Source organism: Chamaea fasciata, unplaced genomic scaffold (assembly GCF_029207755.1).
Source record: "Chamaea fasciata isolate MVZ Bird 193981 ecotype frontalis unplaced genomic scaffold, bChaFas1.0.hap1 SCAF_4, whole genome shotgun sequence".
Taxonomy (NCBI): Eukaryota; Metazoa; Chordata; class Aves; order Passeriformes; family Sylviidae; genus Chamaea; species Chamaea fasciata.
In genome coordinates this window covers 2,055,686-2,068,739 of record NW_027094089.1, presented here as the reverse complement: position 1 = coordinate 2,068,739, position 13,054 = coordinate 2,055,686, and the positions used below count along the sequence as shown (strand labels likewise).

Genomic DNA, 13,054 nt, shown 5'->3' with positions numbered 1-13,054 from the left:
TTTCTGTTTCATTGCCCAGTGCATGCCTTCTTGCCCATGCCAAAAGCCAGCCTGTGAATTCTGTTTTTTGCAAACAATGACACAAATGCAATTTTATGCCCACTAAAATCGATTTTAAGATCAAGACAGAAGGAGGAGTCTGTGTTAAACTTCTATGTTTCTCTGGTTTTGCCATAATTACTGCGTTTGGTAAGTTTGTTGCTGAGTCAGGGGTGGAATAAAAAGGGTTGAAATCCTGGGTAAAGTGATTTGGCCAAGATCATATGGCACACCAGTGGCAAAGCTGAAGGACTGCACGTTGATCTTCCGTGTTGCCTGTCACCCAGGAGTAGCATCCATGACCTCCTCCTGTTTGTCTTTCTTGGAAACAAGCCCCACAGTCAGGATCAACTGCAAAGTGTGAAGGTACTGCTAAAATAACACCAGTGTGCTCACAAGGAAATTGTGTGTGGCAGCTTTTGCAAATAAATGAACTACACAGGTGATGTTTCAGCTAAATAAATATGTGGGAAGGGCGGGACCATTTTCTAACCTCTGAGGCTAGGGAGGCAAGTCACCACTTGGTGCCTGCTTTAACACCTTCCTTTTCTGGTTTGGCCACCTTCTCTCCTCAGTTCTTTCTCCATGAAGAAGATATGTAGAGGTTATGCAGATGCTGCCAGAGTCTTGGGAGGGGAAACTGGGCTCCTTATACTCTTCTACCCGCTGTTGAGAAGGGTTTTTTATAGGAATGGTCTGACGCAAGAGCATTTTCCTCTTGTTTTCCCTGGATTTTGCTATGTATTCTGTCACTGTTGGACATAGCTGGAGGGCTGCACTCACCATTTTGCTCGGTGATGAACAAGTCCTGTTTCCAGCTAATCTGTGCAGGGACAAACTGTAGCTGCCTCTCAGTTCCTCACAGTGGCTTTACAAGGCACAGGGAAAAAACTTCCAGTGCGCTCATGGCCTTCCAATCAGGCTGTATTTACTTGTTTATGAATTGTAAGCATCCCACCATTGCTTGCAGTACATCTTTTAAAACATTACTGAGTGTGTGCTGTGTTGTACAATTTAGGGGAACCGGTAAATGTTGCGTGGGCCAACTGCTGCTCCGGTGAAATGTGTCTCCCACTAAAATCTGTGAGGTACTTGGTGAATCCTGCAGCTGGAGCGGGGCACAAGGAGTGGGTGGCTGGAAGGGAAGCAGCTGAAGAACTCGGATTGCCCTCTGCAAAAACTATTGCATGTCTTTCCCTTCTGCAGCTCCTGCTCACCTAAAGTATGCCTTGTTCTTTTGGCACGTAGCCTGCAGTGATGCAAACCGGAGTGGTTTGTGGGGCTGTCCCGGTTATGTGTCTCAGCTTTGTTGGAGGGGTGGAAGGGGCAAGGCAGGCAGGAGACAGCAGAAGGCCAGGCACTCTCATCCTGTGATCCCTGCATGATCCCAGCATTCCCCCTGGACAGGATCCCAAACCTGGTACCTGACTGTAGTATTTGGAAAGCTGAACTGCCCCAGATTGAAAAAAAATCCAAGTATTCCAGGGCCTCCCCAGGGCTGTCTTGATCTTCCTTTTTGGCACCCAAAAATCTGCAAGGATTCCACAGAACTGCAGGAGTTAATATGTCCCTTCTCATGAGGTCTCCTAAGCCTTCTTTTTAATGCAGCGCTAAGGTCAAGAATTTTTACAACTGGATTTTTTTTATTGTTACTGTAAAATAGGATTGCTAAGCACTATAAAAAGGAAACCTTATGGTTCAGATTTACTGTGGTGTGGATTCTAAACAGATTAATAAAACAAAACCAAAAGCTTTCAGGTTTTCTTCAGTGGTTAATACACAGCATATTCTTTGCAGAGCCAAGCCTCTGGCTGTTGGTCGAACTGTGGTTCATGGACTTGGTGTGGGTAATAAGATTATAAAACATGTCTCTTGCTAGCCAGCTACCACACACTAATAATAATAGTAGTAATAATTCATTGCATCTAGGGATTTTAGGTGAGTTGTTTTTTCAAGGAATGGAGGAAAACCCTTGAAAGAAGTGTTGAGAGGAGACAGATCACTGCCTCCTCTTTACAGGGAGGGGAAGTGTGTGCTTGATTGAGTCCGTGCCAGGGAGTGATCCCTCCATTTTGTTACAGCTGAAATAATGCTGTCTCCTGCAGGCAGCCTTTTCTCAGCTGTGCATGTGGACACATGGCCTTGCACAGGGGAGAAGTGGAGATGTGAGGTCTGTGGATGCTGCCCTGCCCCACCAAGGGAAGGAAGACTGTGCAACACTGCAGACAGAGAGGAATTTGCTAACTTTTTTTTTTTCTCACTACTTCCAGAGCTGTTGAGCTTTGCAGATGTGCGGATTCAAAATGCCCTTTGGACTGTGCTTTTGGGCAGTTTGTATTGCACCGAGGCAAGGTTTTGTTGAGGGCGTCTTGTTTCCAAAAAGGAGAGTGCCCTTTGTCAGAAGATGAGAAGCAATGTCAGTGGTTCTTTTGAGTTCAGATTTCTTCAGGATGGCTCATTAAATTTTTGAAGAGCCATTTACTGTTTATTCTTGATGGAACTTCAGTGTGTGTTGAACTGTTTCTGCACGTGAAGGTAGAAAAACAAAAATTTTAAGTATTACTTTAATTTATAGTAGAAAACCTCTTAACTTTCACAAGCTAAAAGCAGGTCTCTCAGTGCATGTGCAAGTATGCGCAACTATGCCGCTGTCAGAAATCAGGCAGAGGTGCACTTTGCTTCCTATGAAGGGCCACCATTCTCTCTGTCTCTGCACCTAATCTCGCTGTAAGCATGCCTGAGAGAACACCAACAGGATTTTATGTGGCTGGGGCCACATCATTTGCAGCTAGGCATATGAAAATGAGTACTGAATTCTTTCAGGGACCCTTAGAAAACAAGGGGTGTCTGCGTTCTGGCGTGGTTCTGGGAGGTGCTGGTGGCTCCTGCTGCCAGGACCAGACCCTGTAGGTCTGCTGGCATGGGGCAGCCATCTGGAACAGCAGGTTCTGTTCTCCCTGGCTCTGAGCTTTGCAGCCTGGGAAGGGCTGAGGGTCAGTGCTCCAGACACAGCTGCCTGGGACCCAAGGGAGCCCCAGTGGAGCAGGCAGACCTGAGGTGGGACGTAGCTGAAGAGGCTGTCAAGCATGTCTGCTTACACAGCCATTGTGTAATGGCATAGCTGGATGTGCATTATTGTTGGCACCGCTGCTACCATAACCAGTACAAAAGTCTTGATGTTTTGTCTCTGCCTGGAAGATTTCCATCTTTCAGTCATTCACGTCCCGGTATACTTAGGGAAACCAGCTATTGTTACCTTTCCTGTTGAAAATGTTAATCTTGTGAAGTGTTTTGGCTGCATTCTTGGAGCACAGAGGCCATGTTGCATTGTTGGGCTTTGTAACAAATAATAGTGGGTGGTTCTTTCATAAAACACAAATTTAGGAAAGCATTACCACTTCTCTGAGGAAGTCAGTTTGGATGATATCATGGCGTTGGAGTAGGATAAACTTTGATTTCTGAGTGTTGCCACTTTTCTGCAATCCGTGGAAGGGAGAAGGGGTGTCTGGTGGATGCTGTGCTGATATGGCAGACCTGCTGTCTGGTGTCCAGTTGTGGCTGCACAACTGGCCTCCTGAGTAGTCCAAACACAACTTGCTTTTTTCAGTGTTGTAAGAAAAACAGTGTGTTTGTTTTTGTGTATGTCACTGCCTAATGCCATGGAGCATATCCGGTGAGAGTCAGTCAATAGGATTGTCCTCCCCAGCCACCCAGCAGGTCCCTGGCAGAGCAGTGACCACCAGTCTGAGGTGGGTTAGTCTCTGGGGAGGTGTAGGAGCTGGATGGACACCTCTGACACTGGCCAGGTGTATACACTTGTCTGCGCCGTAATCTGGGGACGTGGCAGGAGGCTGCTTGCAGTGAAGGTACTTGCTTGTGTGCAGATGCATCTCCATCTGTAGTAAGATAAAACAGCCATAGGTGTGTTGCTGCTGCTGCTGCTGCTGCTGGGTGACATCTCACACCACACCACCTGTAGCTGGTCAGTGTGGGCAGACTGTGAAGCCACCAAATCAAAAACCCAAGGCCATCATATCAGAATTTTACTTCTCATGCACCCACTGTGACCTCCTTCAAAGCCATGGAGGGGTGGGGGCAGGGATAGCAGGGTGCTCCCATGACACTGGGGCTTGGCTTTCACAGTCTGCTGTTGAATTTCTCTCTCCTGACAGATGAAAGGCATGGAGAGACACCATGCTGTCAGCTCCCAGTACCGCATGTGTTCCTACTACCCACCTGCTTCCTACCTGGGACAGGGCGTAGGAGCTCCCATGTGCCTTCCCCAAATCCTGACCTCTGAGGACATCCCCTCCTCCTCGGAGTCAAAAGCAAGAGGTAAGTGCACCCACTGGGCTGTGTGGCACCACCCTGCCTTCGTCCTGCATCCAGGAGGTGTGGTTTCCTGCTGGGAAGGAAGGTAAGCATCCTTAGTAAAATAGATGTTTTAAAGATATGGTGGCTGATTTCTGGTAGGCTTGTAGTGTGGTGGCGGAGTAAGGCTGATGGTGTACAGTCATGCAATCTTGCACTTCAGAAGCCTCATGGTTCAGGAGTCCAGTTAGTTGTACCTTCTCCACTTAGGTCTGTCTCTTCTGTTATGCAGCACTTGAGGGGCTGTCTTTGGTGTCTACCACTTGGCTCCCTCACAGGAGTAAATAACAATCTTTGCTCCAACCTCAGAGTAAGCTTTCTTCTCAGAAATGCTGATTTTTTTCTGCAGGCCTCCCACTGTGCCTTTCCCATCCTTTCTGTACCACATGTGGGAACTACTCCTGCATCCCAACCATATCATGAAGCCCTTTGTAGACTTGCCTCTGGGTTGGTTTTTTGTTTGTTTGTTTGTGTTTGTTTGTTTGTTTTGTTGTTGTTTTTGGTGTTTTGGGGGGGTTTTGGGTGTTTTTTGTTTTTTGGGTTTTTGTTTTTTCGAAATCATACCATGTTACTTAATTTAAAACTACTGCAGATAAATCTTTCTTTCTGTATTGTGTTTCAGGCTCTCCTAAGGGTTAGCGTAATCCTCAGTAATTTCCAGCACTGGTGAATTTACCCTGTGGTTTTGACAGTGTTTTCTTCCTTGTTGCACTTCCTTGTCCCCTTACTCCTGTAGCAGACAGTGCTAACACAGGTATTAACGTGGCTCTGCTGGAGTAATCAGCTGTACTGAGCTGCCTCTCTATCACTGAATCAGGTCAGTAACTGTTGCTGCAGAAGTAAGAGAAACAAGAGCAAAAATTTTCACACTCTCCAGCATGCAAAGATAGCCTGAGCCAGGACAATAAGCTTTTCACATTTTATTTCTCTCTACCAATCAGTGAACTTGGCAGTTTAAGTTTGAATGGTCCATGGGAATTATTATTTTTTTTTTCATTTACTTTACATCCGCCAAGTTTCAGTGGATTGTTTTTGTTTGTTTTTTTATTTCCCAGAGTCACAGCACTGATGACAGCATCCATCCTCATTTGCTTCTCTTTCCTTCAACATTGTAATTAGCCTTCTCCTCTTCCTGTCTGGTGGAAGGGTGTATGTTGTGTAGGTTCCATAATTTTTCTCTGTCACGGTCTAGCTGTGGCTGAAGTCCTGGTGTCTGTTTCATTTGTGTCCTGTGGTTTTTTCATGACAGGGCATTAAGGACTCAGATGATGTTTTGGAAGGTGAGGTGTGTATAAAGTCATATACCTGTGGCTTGTGTAAGTCAGCACTGAGCCCTTGTATTCACTAACTCCTGAATCATTTCTGTTGAGGAGGTAGCTGTTCTTTCATAGTGGCTGTTTCTGAAAGTCTTCCAACTAACTGTGACTTGTTAGATAGATGAAGGAACAATCCATGGTGTGATGAAACCTTAGACTTTTCCTCCTTCTCCAGTAGTTTTAAATGGCTTAGAGAAATCAGTGATCCTTGGTTCATTTTCCTTCTCTTTTCTTCAACTTTATTTTATTCCCTCTTTTTTTAACCACCACTGAGCAGTGACGTCTTCCTTTCCGCCCATTGGTTGGAGAAGCAGTTGGTTTTATGCTCAACTGCTGTTGACACTTTTTCTTGCATCCATCACTACTAACTCACTAAGAAGTCTTACCAGCCAAGTGTTTTTAAAAATAGACAAAAGACCTTATACCCTTTGTTCCCAAATGCACTTCAGTAATTTTTCATCACTCTAGAAAAAAATCATACGTAATGTTCCACTGATTTTTAAACTGCATAAATACTGTATTTTCAATAATCCCTGACTGCTTCTCCAGACACTGTTCCACACACAGATATTGTTCCCTAAGTTACACCATCAATCAGAAACTGACAAGCAGTGAGATGTAATTTACTGAGATCAAACAGCATTTTCTAGACTCTGAAGAAGTGTTTTTCCATAGCAGGGAGCTAGTGGGTGAAAGAGGCACCAATGTTTTTGGAAGAAATTTGAACATGTGAGCAGGATCATAGCCATGATCCATAGCAGGATCATGCTTCTTAGAAGCATCTTCTTTTTTCTTAGGCATGTTCTTGGAGGAGATGTTTTTACTTCTTCCATCTACTGACAAAATAATATCCCCAGGAAATACATGATTTACCCTTCCATGATATTTTTCTTCTGGTGCTTTTCACAGACCTGAGAGGGCTGGAAGTTTGTTGCCTCTTTATTGTCACCTGTATGAGTGCTGAGTAGATGCTGTGTATTAAAGAGGGTGGGTCATTTCCCCAAAGTATTTACTGCACATGTTGCAGTTGCTGTCTCCTACTAAAGACATATTCTTAAGTATTTATCTGTTGATTGTCAGGCTGAGCAAACTGTTCAGTGCCTGGCTCCTTTGTTATGAAGCCTAAGTGATGTGTTTCTGCAGGGTCAGTGGTTGTTACTTGCTGAAGACAACTCCAGCGTGTGTTTTAAAGAAGCAAACATACTTTATTCATTGCTTTTGTATGTTTGAAGTGGTAATCGTGTTCAGAGGCTTCCTTTTGTTTTAAAAATATGTATTGATGGATTTTAGATCCTGAAGGGAACATGAGGATCATCTGATGTAATTTGCTGTGTAATGTAGACTGTAAAACTTCACCTAAACTCCTGCAGCAAACCTGTGATTATATTTTTAAGATCTCTGTGGAGACTTATGTATTGCTAGCCCTGAAATTTTGCATGAGGGTGACAGTGTGCTTAGAAGAGCTGCAGGTCAAAATAAAAAACCTGATTTTTTAGCCAAATTTTCAAAACATCCAAAATATGCATCTTTAGGAAAAAAAAAAGCCTGTTAAATTCCCAGGCACGAATCTGCAGTGATCTTACACACATACAGTCTATTACCCACAATTCAGCTGCAAATTCAGGATTATAGAGGCTTTGCCAGTTCATGTGCTGTCTTGGTGTTTGAGTGAGACAATTTAACTAATTTTGTTCTGGTAAGTTAACCTCCTGCTTAGACCAGTTACAGTAGAAGGGATGAGGGATGCACTAGCAGATCTACACTTTCTTTTTTGCCAATGATGTGAAGATCCCTGGAAGCTTCTAGCACTTGTACAGGACCATCATGGCATGTTACAGTGTCTTGCATATAGTAATAGTAATAAATATAACTGACGTTTTCTGTGTGGCAAAATTCCATCAGTCAACCTCCTTGCAGTGTGAAGTGTTTTCAAGTAAAATGTTTTACTTCCAGCTAAGCACAGCTGCTGTCCTTTCAGCAGAAACTGGGAAAAAAAAGGGAGAAGTTGTTGATGAACCAGTGGCAAACCAGCAAAAGGATGTTTTTAAAGGCCTTCCTTAGGTCACTAAGTTGTAAGTTTTAGCCAGTAATTTCTAGGTAGGAGGGGGATTTTTTACTCAGTATTGCAAAATATTTCTTTCTCCTTCTTTCTGCTAAAGCAGTGGGAGGAAAATACATTTGAGACGGTTGTCAAATCTTGTGCACGTGCATGCAAAAGCATAGTTTTGGAAGACAAGTTGAGAAGTGGGGAAGTGAGAGTGGGACACAACAAGGTATTTCATTTCCAAAAGCCAAATTTGTTGTTACTTTGTTCCCATTGATTTCTGTGGGACTGTTGCATGCTTTTTTTGGTTTATTTTTTTTAATAATGAAGCTTCTTAGGTTTGGCTGACTACCCAGAACAGTCTAACACCTTCCAGTGATTTTCAGTCAGCCTCTCCAGCATTTATATTTGTGAAATAACCCATGCAAGACCTTGGTTTGAGAGAGCAAGAAAGCACACGCAAGGTACATGCCTCACTCTGGCTCCTGTTTCCACTGCGTGAAAGTTCAGGATATGCTTGTCTGTATGAAAGTGTTTTCCAGGTCTGGGAAAGTGGCAGAGAAATTCAACGTTCAAGTAGAAAGATGCAGAGGATAAACATCCCTGTATCTGCAGACACTTCAGATTTCAGAGTAGTCATCTGGTCTTAAAGTTGACATGGAGTAAAACCTCCTCTATGTCATCATCGTGTGAAGTGTTGGGATAATTACACCATATGTCTGGCTGTGGTGAAAAAGATGTCTTGCATTTAAAATTTTGTTCCAGCTGCTGGACATACTTGAATTTTTTTATTTTCCTGTCCTAAGTGTCATGAGTGTTGGAAATACAAGGAATGAAGCATGGGAGCAGTGCTATGTTTGCAGCTAAACATTAAGGAGGAGTCTTAAAATTCTCCCAAAGATATGTAAGAAAAGATGATATTTTGATGCAGAAAACATCAGCAGTTTTGTGTAAATAAGCAAACATCATTTTATGAAGAAGAACATTTCTGGTTACAGGTTTTCTGTGTCAACGTAACAGCTTCCAGCACTACAACACTTTTTCACAGTCCTTTCTAGAACTCAAATAGCAGGTATCCCCAGTTTTACAGTTGTGGAAGTGAAAGTGACACAGACATTTCCGGAATCTGCTTTTAGAGACTCACCCTTGCTTCTGTGCTTGGATGCTGTATCAGCAACAGTACTGAACCATGACAAAAGCCTGGTCAAACTGGAGCAGCTCTGTAAAAAGCCTCTTCCAGTAGTTCCACAAGAAAGGGCATGTTGGAAGGAGTCTTCCCGCTTAAGATAAGAAGTTTCACTTTGACAGAAGCATCACTGGAATGCAAGGAATGCTGTGTGCCCCAGACGCATGCATGAGAGTTGGAAAGATTGGATATTTTCTTCCCAACTGGGTTTTTGTCCACCAAAGTTATTCCCCTTTGTTGTGGCTTCCTGTTGTAATTTTGCATGAACATATGTCCTAGTAGTGAATGCCATGACAAACAAGGAACACTTCAGAGACACGTGGCATCTTCTATCAGGACTTCTTGACCTGAGAGAGGTCAAGAAGTCCTGGTAAAGCAAAAGGTCGCTGTGATAGAACCACAGAAATCTGTGACCATTTGCTTGAACCTGAACTGCTTTCTGCAAAGCATCCAAGTTACAAAGATGGCACTGCAAACAAGGCAGGCTGGTTTGATATGGCTGAGCAGTTACCCCAAAGAACAGGAAAAAGCCTTTCCTCTGTCTGCTCTTAATTAGCAGCCAGTGTGGAGATGCACTGACAAAGCTGTGCTAATAAAGTTCTTAGGAACTGAGAAACAATTGTAACAAATAGCCCAAATTCTCTTCTGTCAGCCAGGTAGCCACAATCTGTAAGTTTAAGAGTAGCTGTTTCAATCCCAGGCAGTCTAGGTGTTGTCAGGTGTGAGACATTGTCTTGGTCCTGACCCCCAACAGACATACTACTCCTTCTATTCCTTTTCTGTGCACCTCTTTGGAGAGCATCACCTGAAATCATCTTGAGTTTGGAAGGGTTTCAGCAGCAGAGTATAGGGAGGATAAAATTTTGCACCCAAAAGTTCATCAGTGTTAAGCTTGTCTGTCTGTCTGTGCATCTTCTGCTTAAAAAGTCACCTCTACTCAAGAATATTTGTCTTTAATGATGAAAGAGCAAGCAGTGTTTGCTGAAAATTCAGGACTCTTGATTTCCGCTATCATTTTACACCAAACTCTTAGCAACAGGTTTTGAAATAACACCAAAGAAAGAGGAATGGGGTAAAGATCTAAATCCGTAGATCTGCAACAGTTAGTTCAAGTGGATCACTTGACCCTGGGGCAACTGTTAATTTTTTTGTGCATTCTCATTTCTGTTTCTTCAGTGGCTATACTGCATACAGCTTCCCTTTGGCACTGATTGCAAGGAGAGTGAGCAGATTTTGTGTTACGTTTGCATGCCTTAATTACGTTGCATGCATGTGGCAATGTTTTCCAGATCTCTTCAGGCAAATGACTTTTTAACATGTCGTTTTCATTAAAAATTTGAATTTCGGGTGTAGCTGAACAGATAGTTGCTGAGCATGGCCTTTTTTTTATCTTTTAAACTAATCAGGTTGCCAACCCTGATTAATGACAGTGTTAATCACACTTGATAATTTCAATAGTTGTAACAGCAGCTGTCAAAATATATTTGAGAACGTGAGGCATATTCAGTATAAGCTTATTCTTTTGTGTATGGAAGTCTTTTTATAAATTACTGGTCTGTGTTCTAAATGAGGTTGTATTAATGAAGCAATATTAAAATGCCTTAATAAGGTCTGATGGAAATTCCTAGAAATAAAGTAATGTGAGGGTTTTTTTTTTTTTTTGCAGTCTTCTTTAGTTCAGTCCTGATTAAAAGGCTCATTTTAGCAGTTTCTTCTCTAGATGCAGCATTCATGTTACACTCACTCAAAAGCACACAGAGCAGCTTTGCACTGGATGGCTGCAGAATTACTGATTCACAGGTTTTGCTGATTCCTGTCAGGACAACTGACAAACTCTTGCTGTTTGATCTGGGAGCAGCCAGTGGTTCTGCCTCAAGAGTAGCAGGAAAAACTCTATTTTTTGAAGGCTTTCCACCCGTTTTTGTAGAAATGTAGATATTTCTGGACTGAGGCTTTAGAAGCCCCTAGCAGGAATTTTAAGCTCTCATGGAATCTGTGTTGGAATGTTGAAATGTCTTCATTTTTCATCATCCTAGCAAGAGAGAATGGGACAGCCTGAACCCTCAGCATTTGCCAGTGGCACCCCATCCCCTCCACATGCAAAACCATTTGCACGTGCATAGTTATCAGTGAAAGAGTTTTTTTTTCATGGAATGTATTTGTCCATTGTTCAGTATTTCATGTGGATCAAAGGGTGGAGAGTTTTTGAAATTGAAGCCTTCATTTTATTATGAGTTTCAGTCTTTGAGTTGGTATAACAACTGAGGGAGGTTTCTCAGTGCCTCCTGCAGTTACAAGCATTTTAAAGCCATATATTGAGAGACCAGGTTTATACCCACTGCACCTCTGGACTAAACTCTGTGCATCTGTAAGATGCTCTTTATGTCAGATGGTGGGTGTCACTGTAGCTGATGTGGGATTTTTCTTCATGCTTTAAAGGGTGTTGGGTCCTTCACTGAGAAAAATCAACACTCAGTTGAGCTGCTTTCTTTTACACCTGGTATGGCATTGATACTCTATTACCTCTGGATAGAGAATTTTTCCCACTATGACAGAAACCGGTAGAAATCAACCATCAGACTTTTTCACAAAGTGATAGAACAAATGAAGCCATCTTGTCAGGACAGTAGTGATTACCCAGGCACGTTTTGTAATTGCAGCAGTGATAACCACTGGCCTCTTTGCTTTGCTTTAATGTGCAGTTTCATCCTCATAACTCTTCTGGTTAAAAGAAGGGTTAACTCCGTATTCAGCTGTAATCTTTTCAGTGCATGGAAGTCTGTCTTAGACCACCGTGCAGTTCATGCCAGTTTTGCAGCTCAGGTGAGAGAGTCTACATCAGAGCTAGTTCTTCTACAGGTTCTTGTGCTTATGAAGTAACCCTGTGCGGATTGTGAGGAACTCCAGCAAAAGAGGGGTTGTTACTGAGCTCTAAAGGAAAAGGGAAAAGAAAAAGAACAAATGAGTCTCTGTGGTCTAGGCTGGCCTTGCCTCTTGCAGGGAGCTGAATTGTGATTCTTTGCAAGTGATTGTTGCAATTCATGGTGCTGCTGCCGGAATAATCTCAGGGGAAACAAAGAAGGGTAGCATCTGTTCCCACTGCCATGCTTGAATGCTGTGAGTTTTGTGTCTTTTCCTTTCCCCTGTCACAAAAGCAAACTTCTGACGGAAGAGAAGTAGCCTTCCTACAAGCAGTGGGCAAAGTTGCTGGAGGGTGTTGGAGTGCTGTATGTAACTGCTCAGGATAACAGGGAATCATCATGTGGGAGCAGGACCAGACAGCCCATAATTAATTCTGCCTGTTTATAAATACACATATTTATATTGCATGTGTAAATAATACTGAAGTATGTTCCCTGCACTTGATATATGTAACCCTGCAGGGCAGGGTAGGGGACGAATACCAAGGCTACTTAATGGGCTTCCTTGATTTGGCAACCATCAGTGTGCCTGCCTATCAGTCGTTCTTAATTCCATGATTCAGTGTAGCCGACGAGTTTATTTCCAGTGCTCCTCACAGGCATAGCTCAGGCCAAGTACAAGTTGAATAACCTTCAGGAAAGCTGTGCTGTCCTTCTGTCGGCCGCTGTCTTTGAAAATTGCCTGCAGAGTTAGTGAGCAGGAACAGTTAAGATTTACAAACAATGATGAAGCTTGTCATGCATCTTTCACCATTCATCATCTGGGTGCCGTGGCTGGGCAGTGAAGTGTTCTTCATAAAAACCAGCTCAGTGTGAAATACACCTCGCAGCAATGTTTACTGCTCTGAAACTCGTCAGCAGCCCTTTATAGTAAATCCAGATTGCGATGTGACATTACAGTATATCATTGCAGAGCGCGCTGGGGTTTACACTAGGAATGAGTGCAGTTCACACCAGATGAGATGTCGAAATTGAGTTATGTAGGAATTTGGCTGTTATATGGGGTTAGCTTTTGTTTTCTGAGGACTGAAAGTTAGCTTTATATATATAATATATATAATCTACACATACCTGCACTTGTGTGTGGGTGCCTGTATCGATATACATGGATATATAGATACACATGCACTATGTGCACATTCTGTATACGCTCACAGACTTCTCTGATGGGACCCTG

At 43.0% G+C, this 13,054-nt stretch overlaps 1 protein-coding gene across 2 annotated transcripts in view; it reads left to right on the top strand.

Moving 5' to 3' along the window:
• Positions 1-13,054, top strand: part of DMRT1 (doublesex and mab-3 related transcription factor 1) — a 58,031-nt gene that overhangs the window by 29,015 nt on the left and 15,962 nt on the right. For both annotated transcript variants that reach the window (XM_066182260.1, XM_066182261.1), the window contains exon 4: positions 4,212-4,374. In XM_066182260.1, the coding sequence (XP_066038357.1) occupies positions 4,212-4,374 (163 nt within the window). The remainder of the gene's footprint in view (positions 1-4,211; positions 4,375-13,054) is intronic.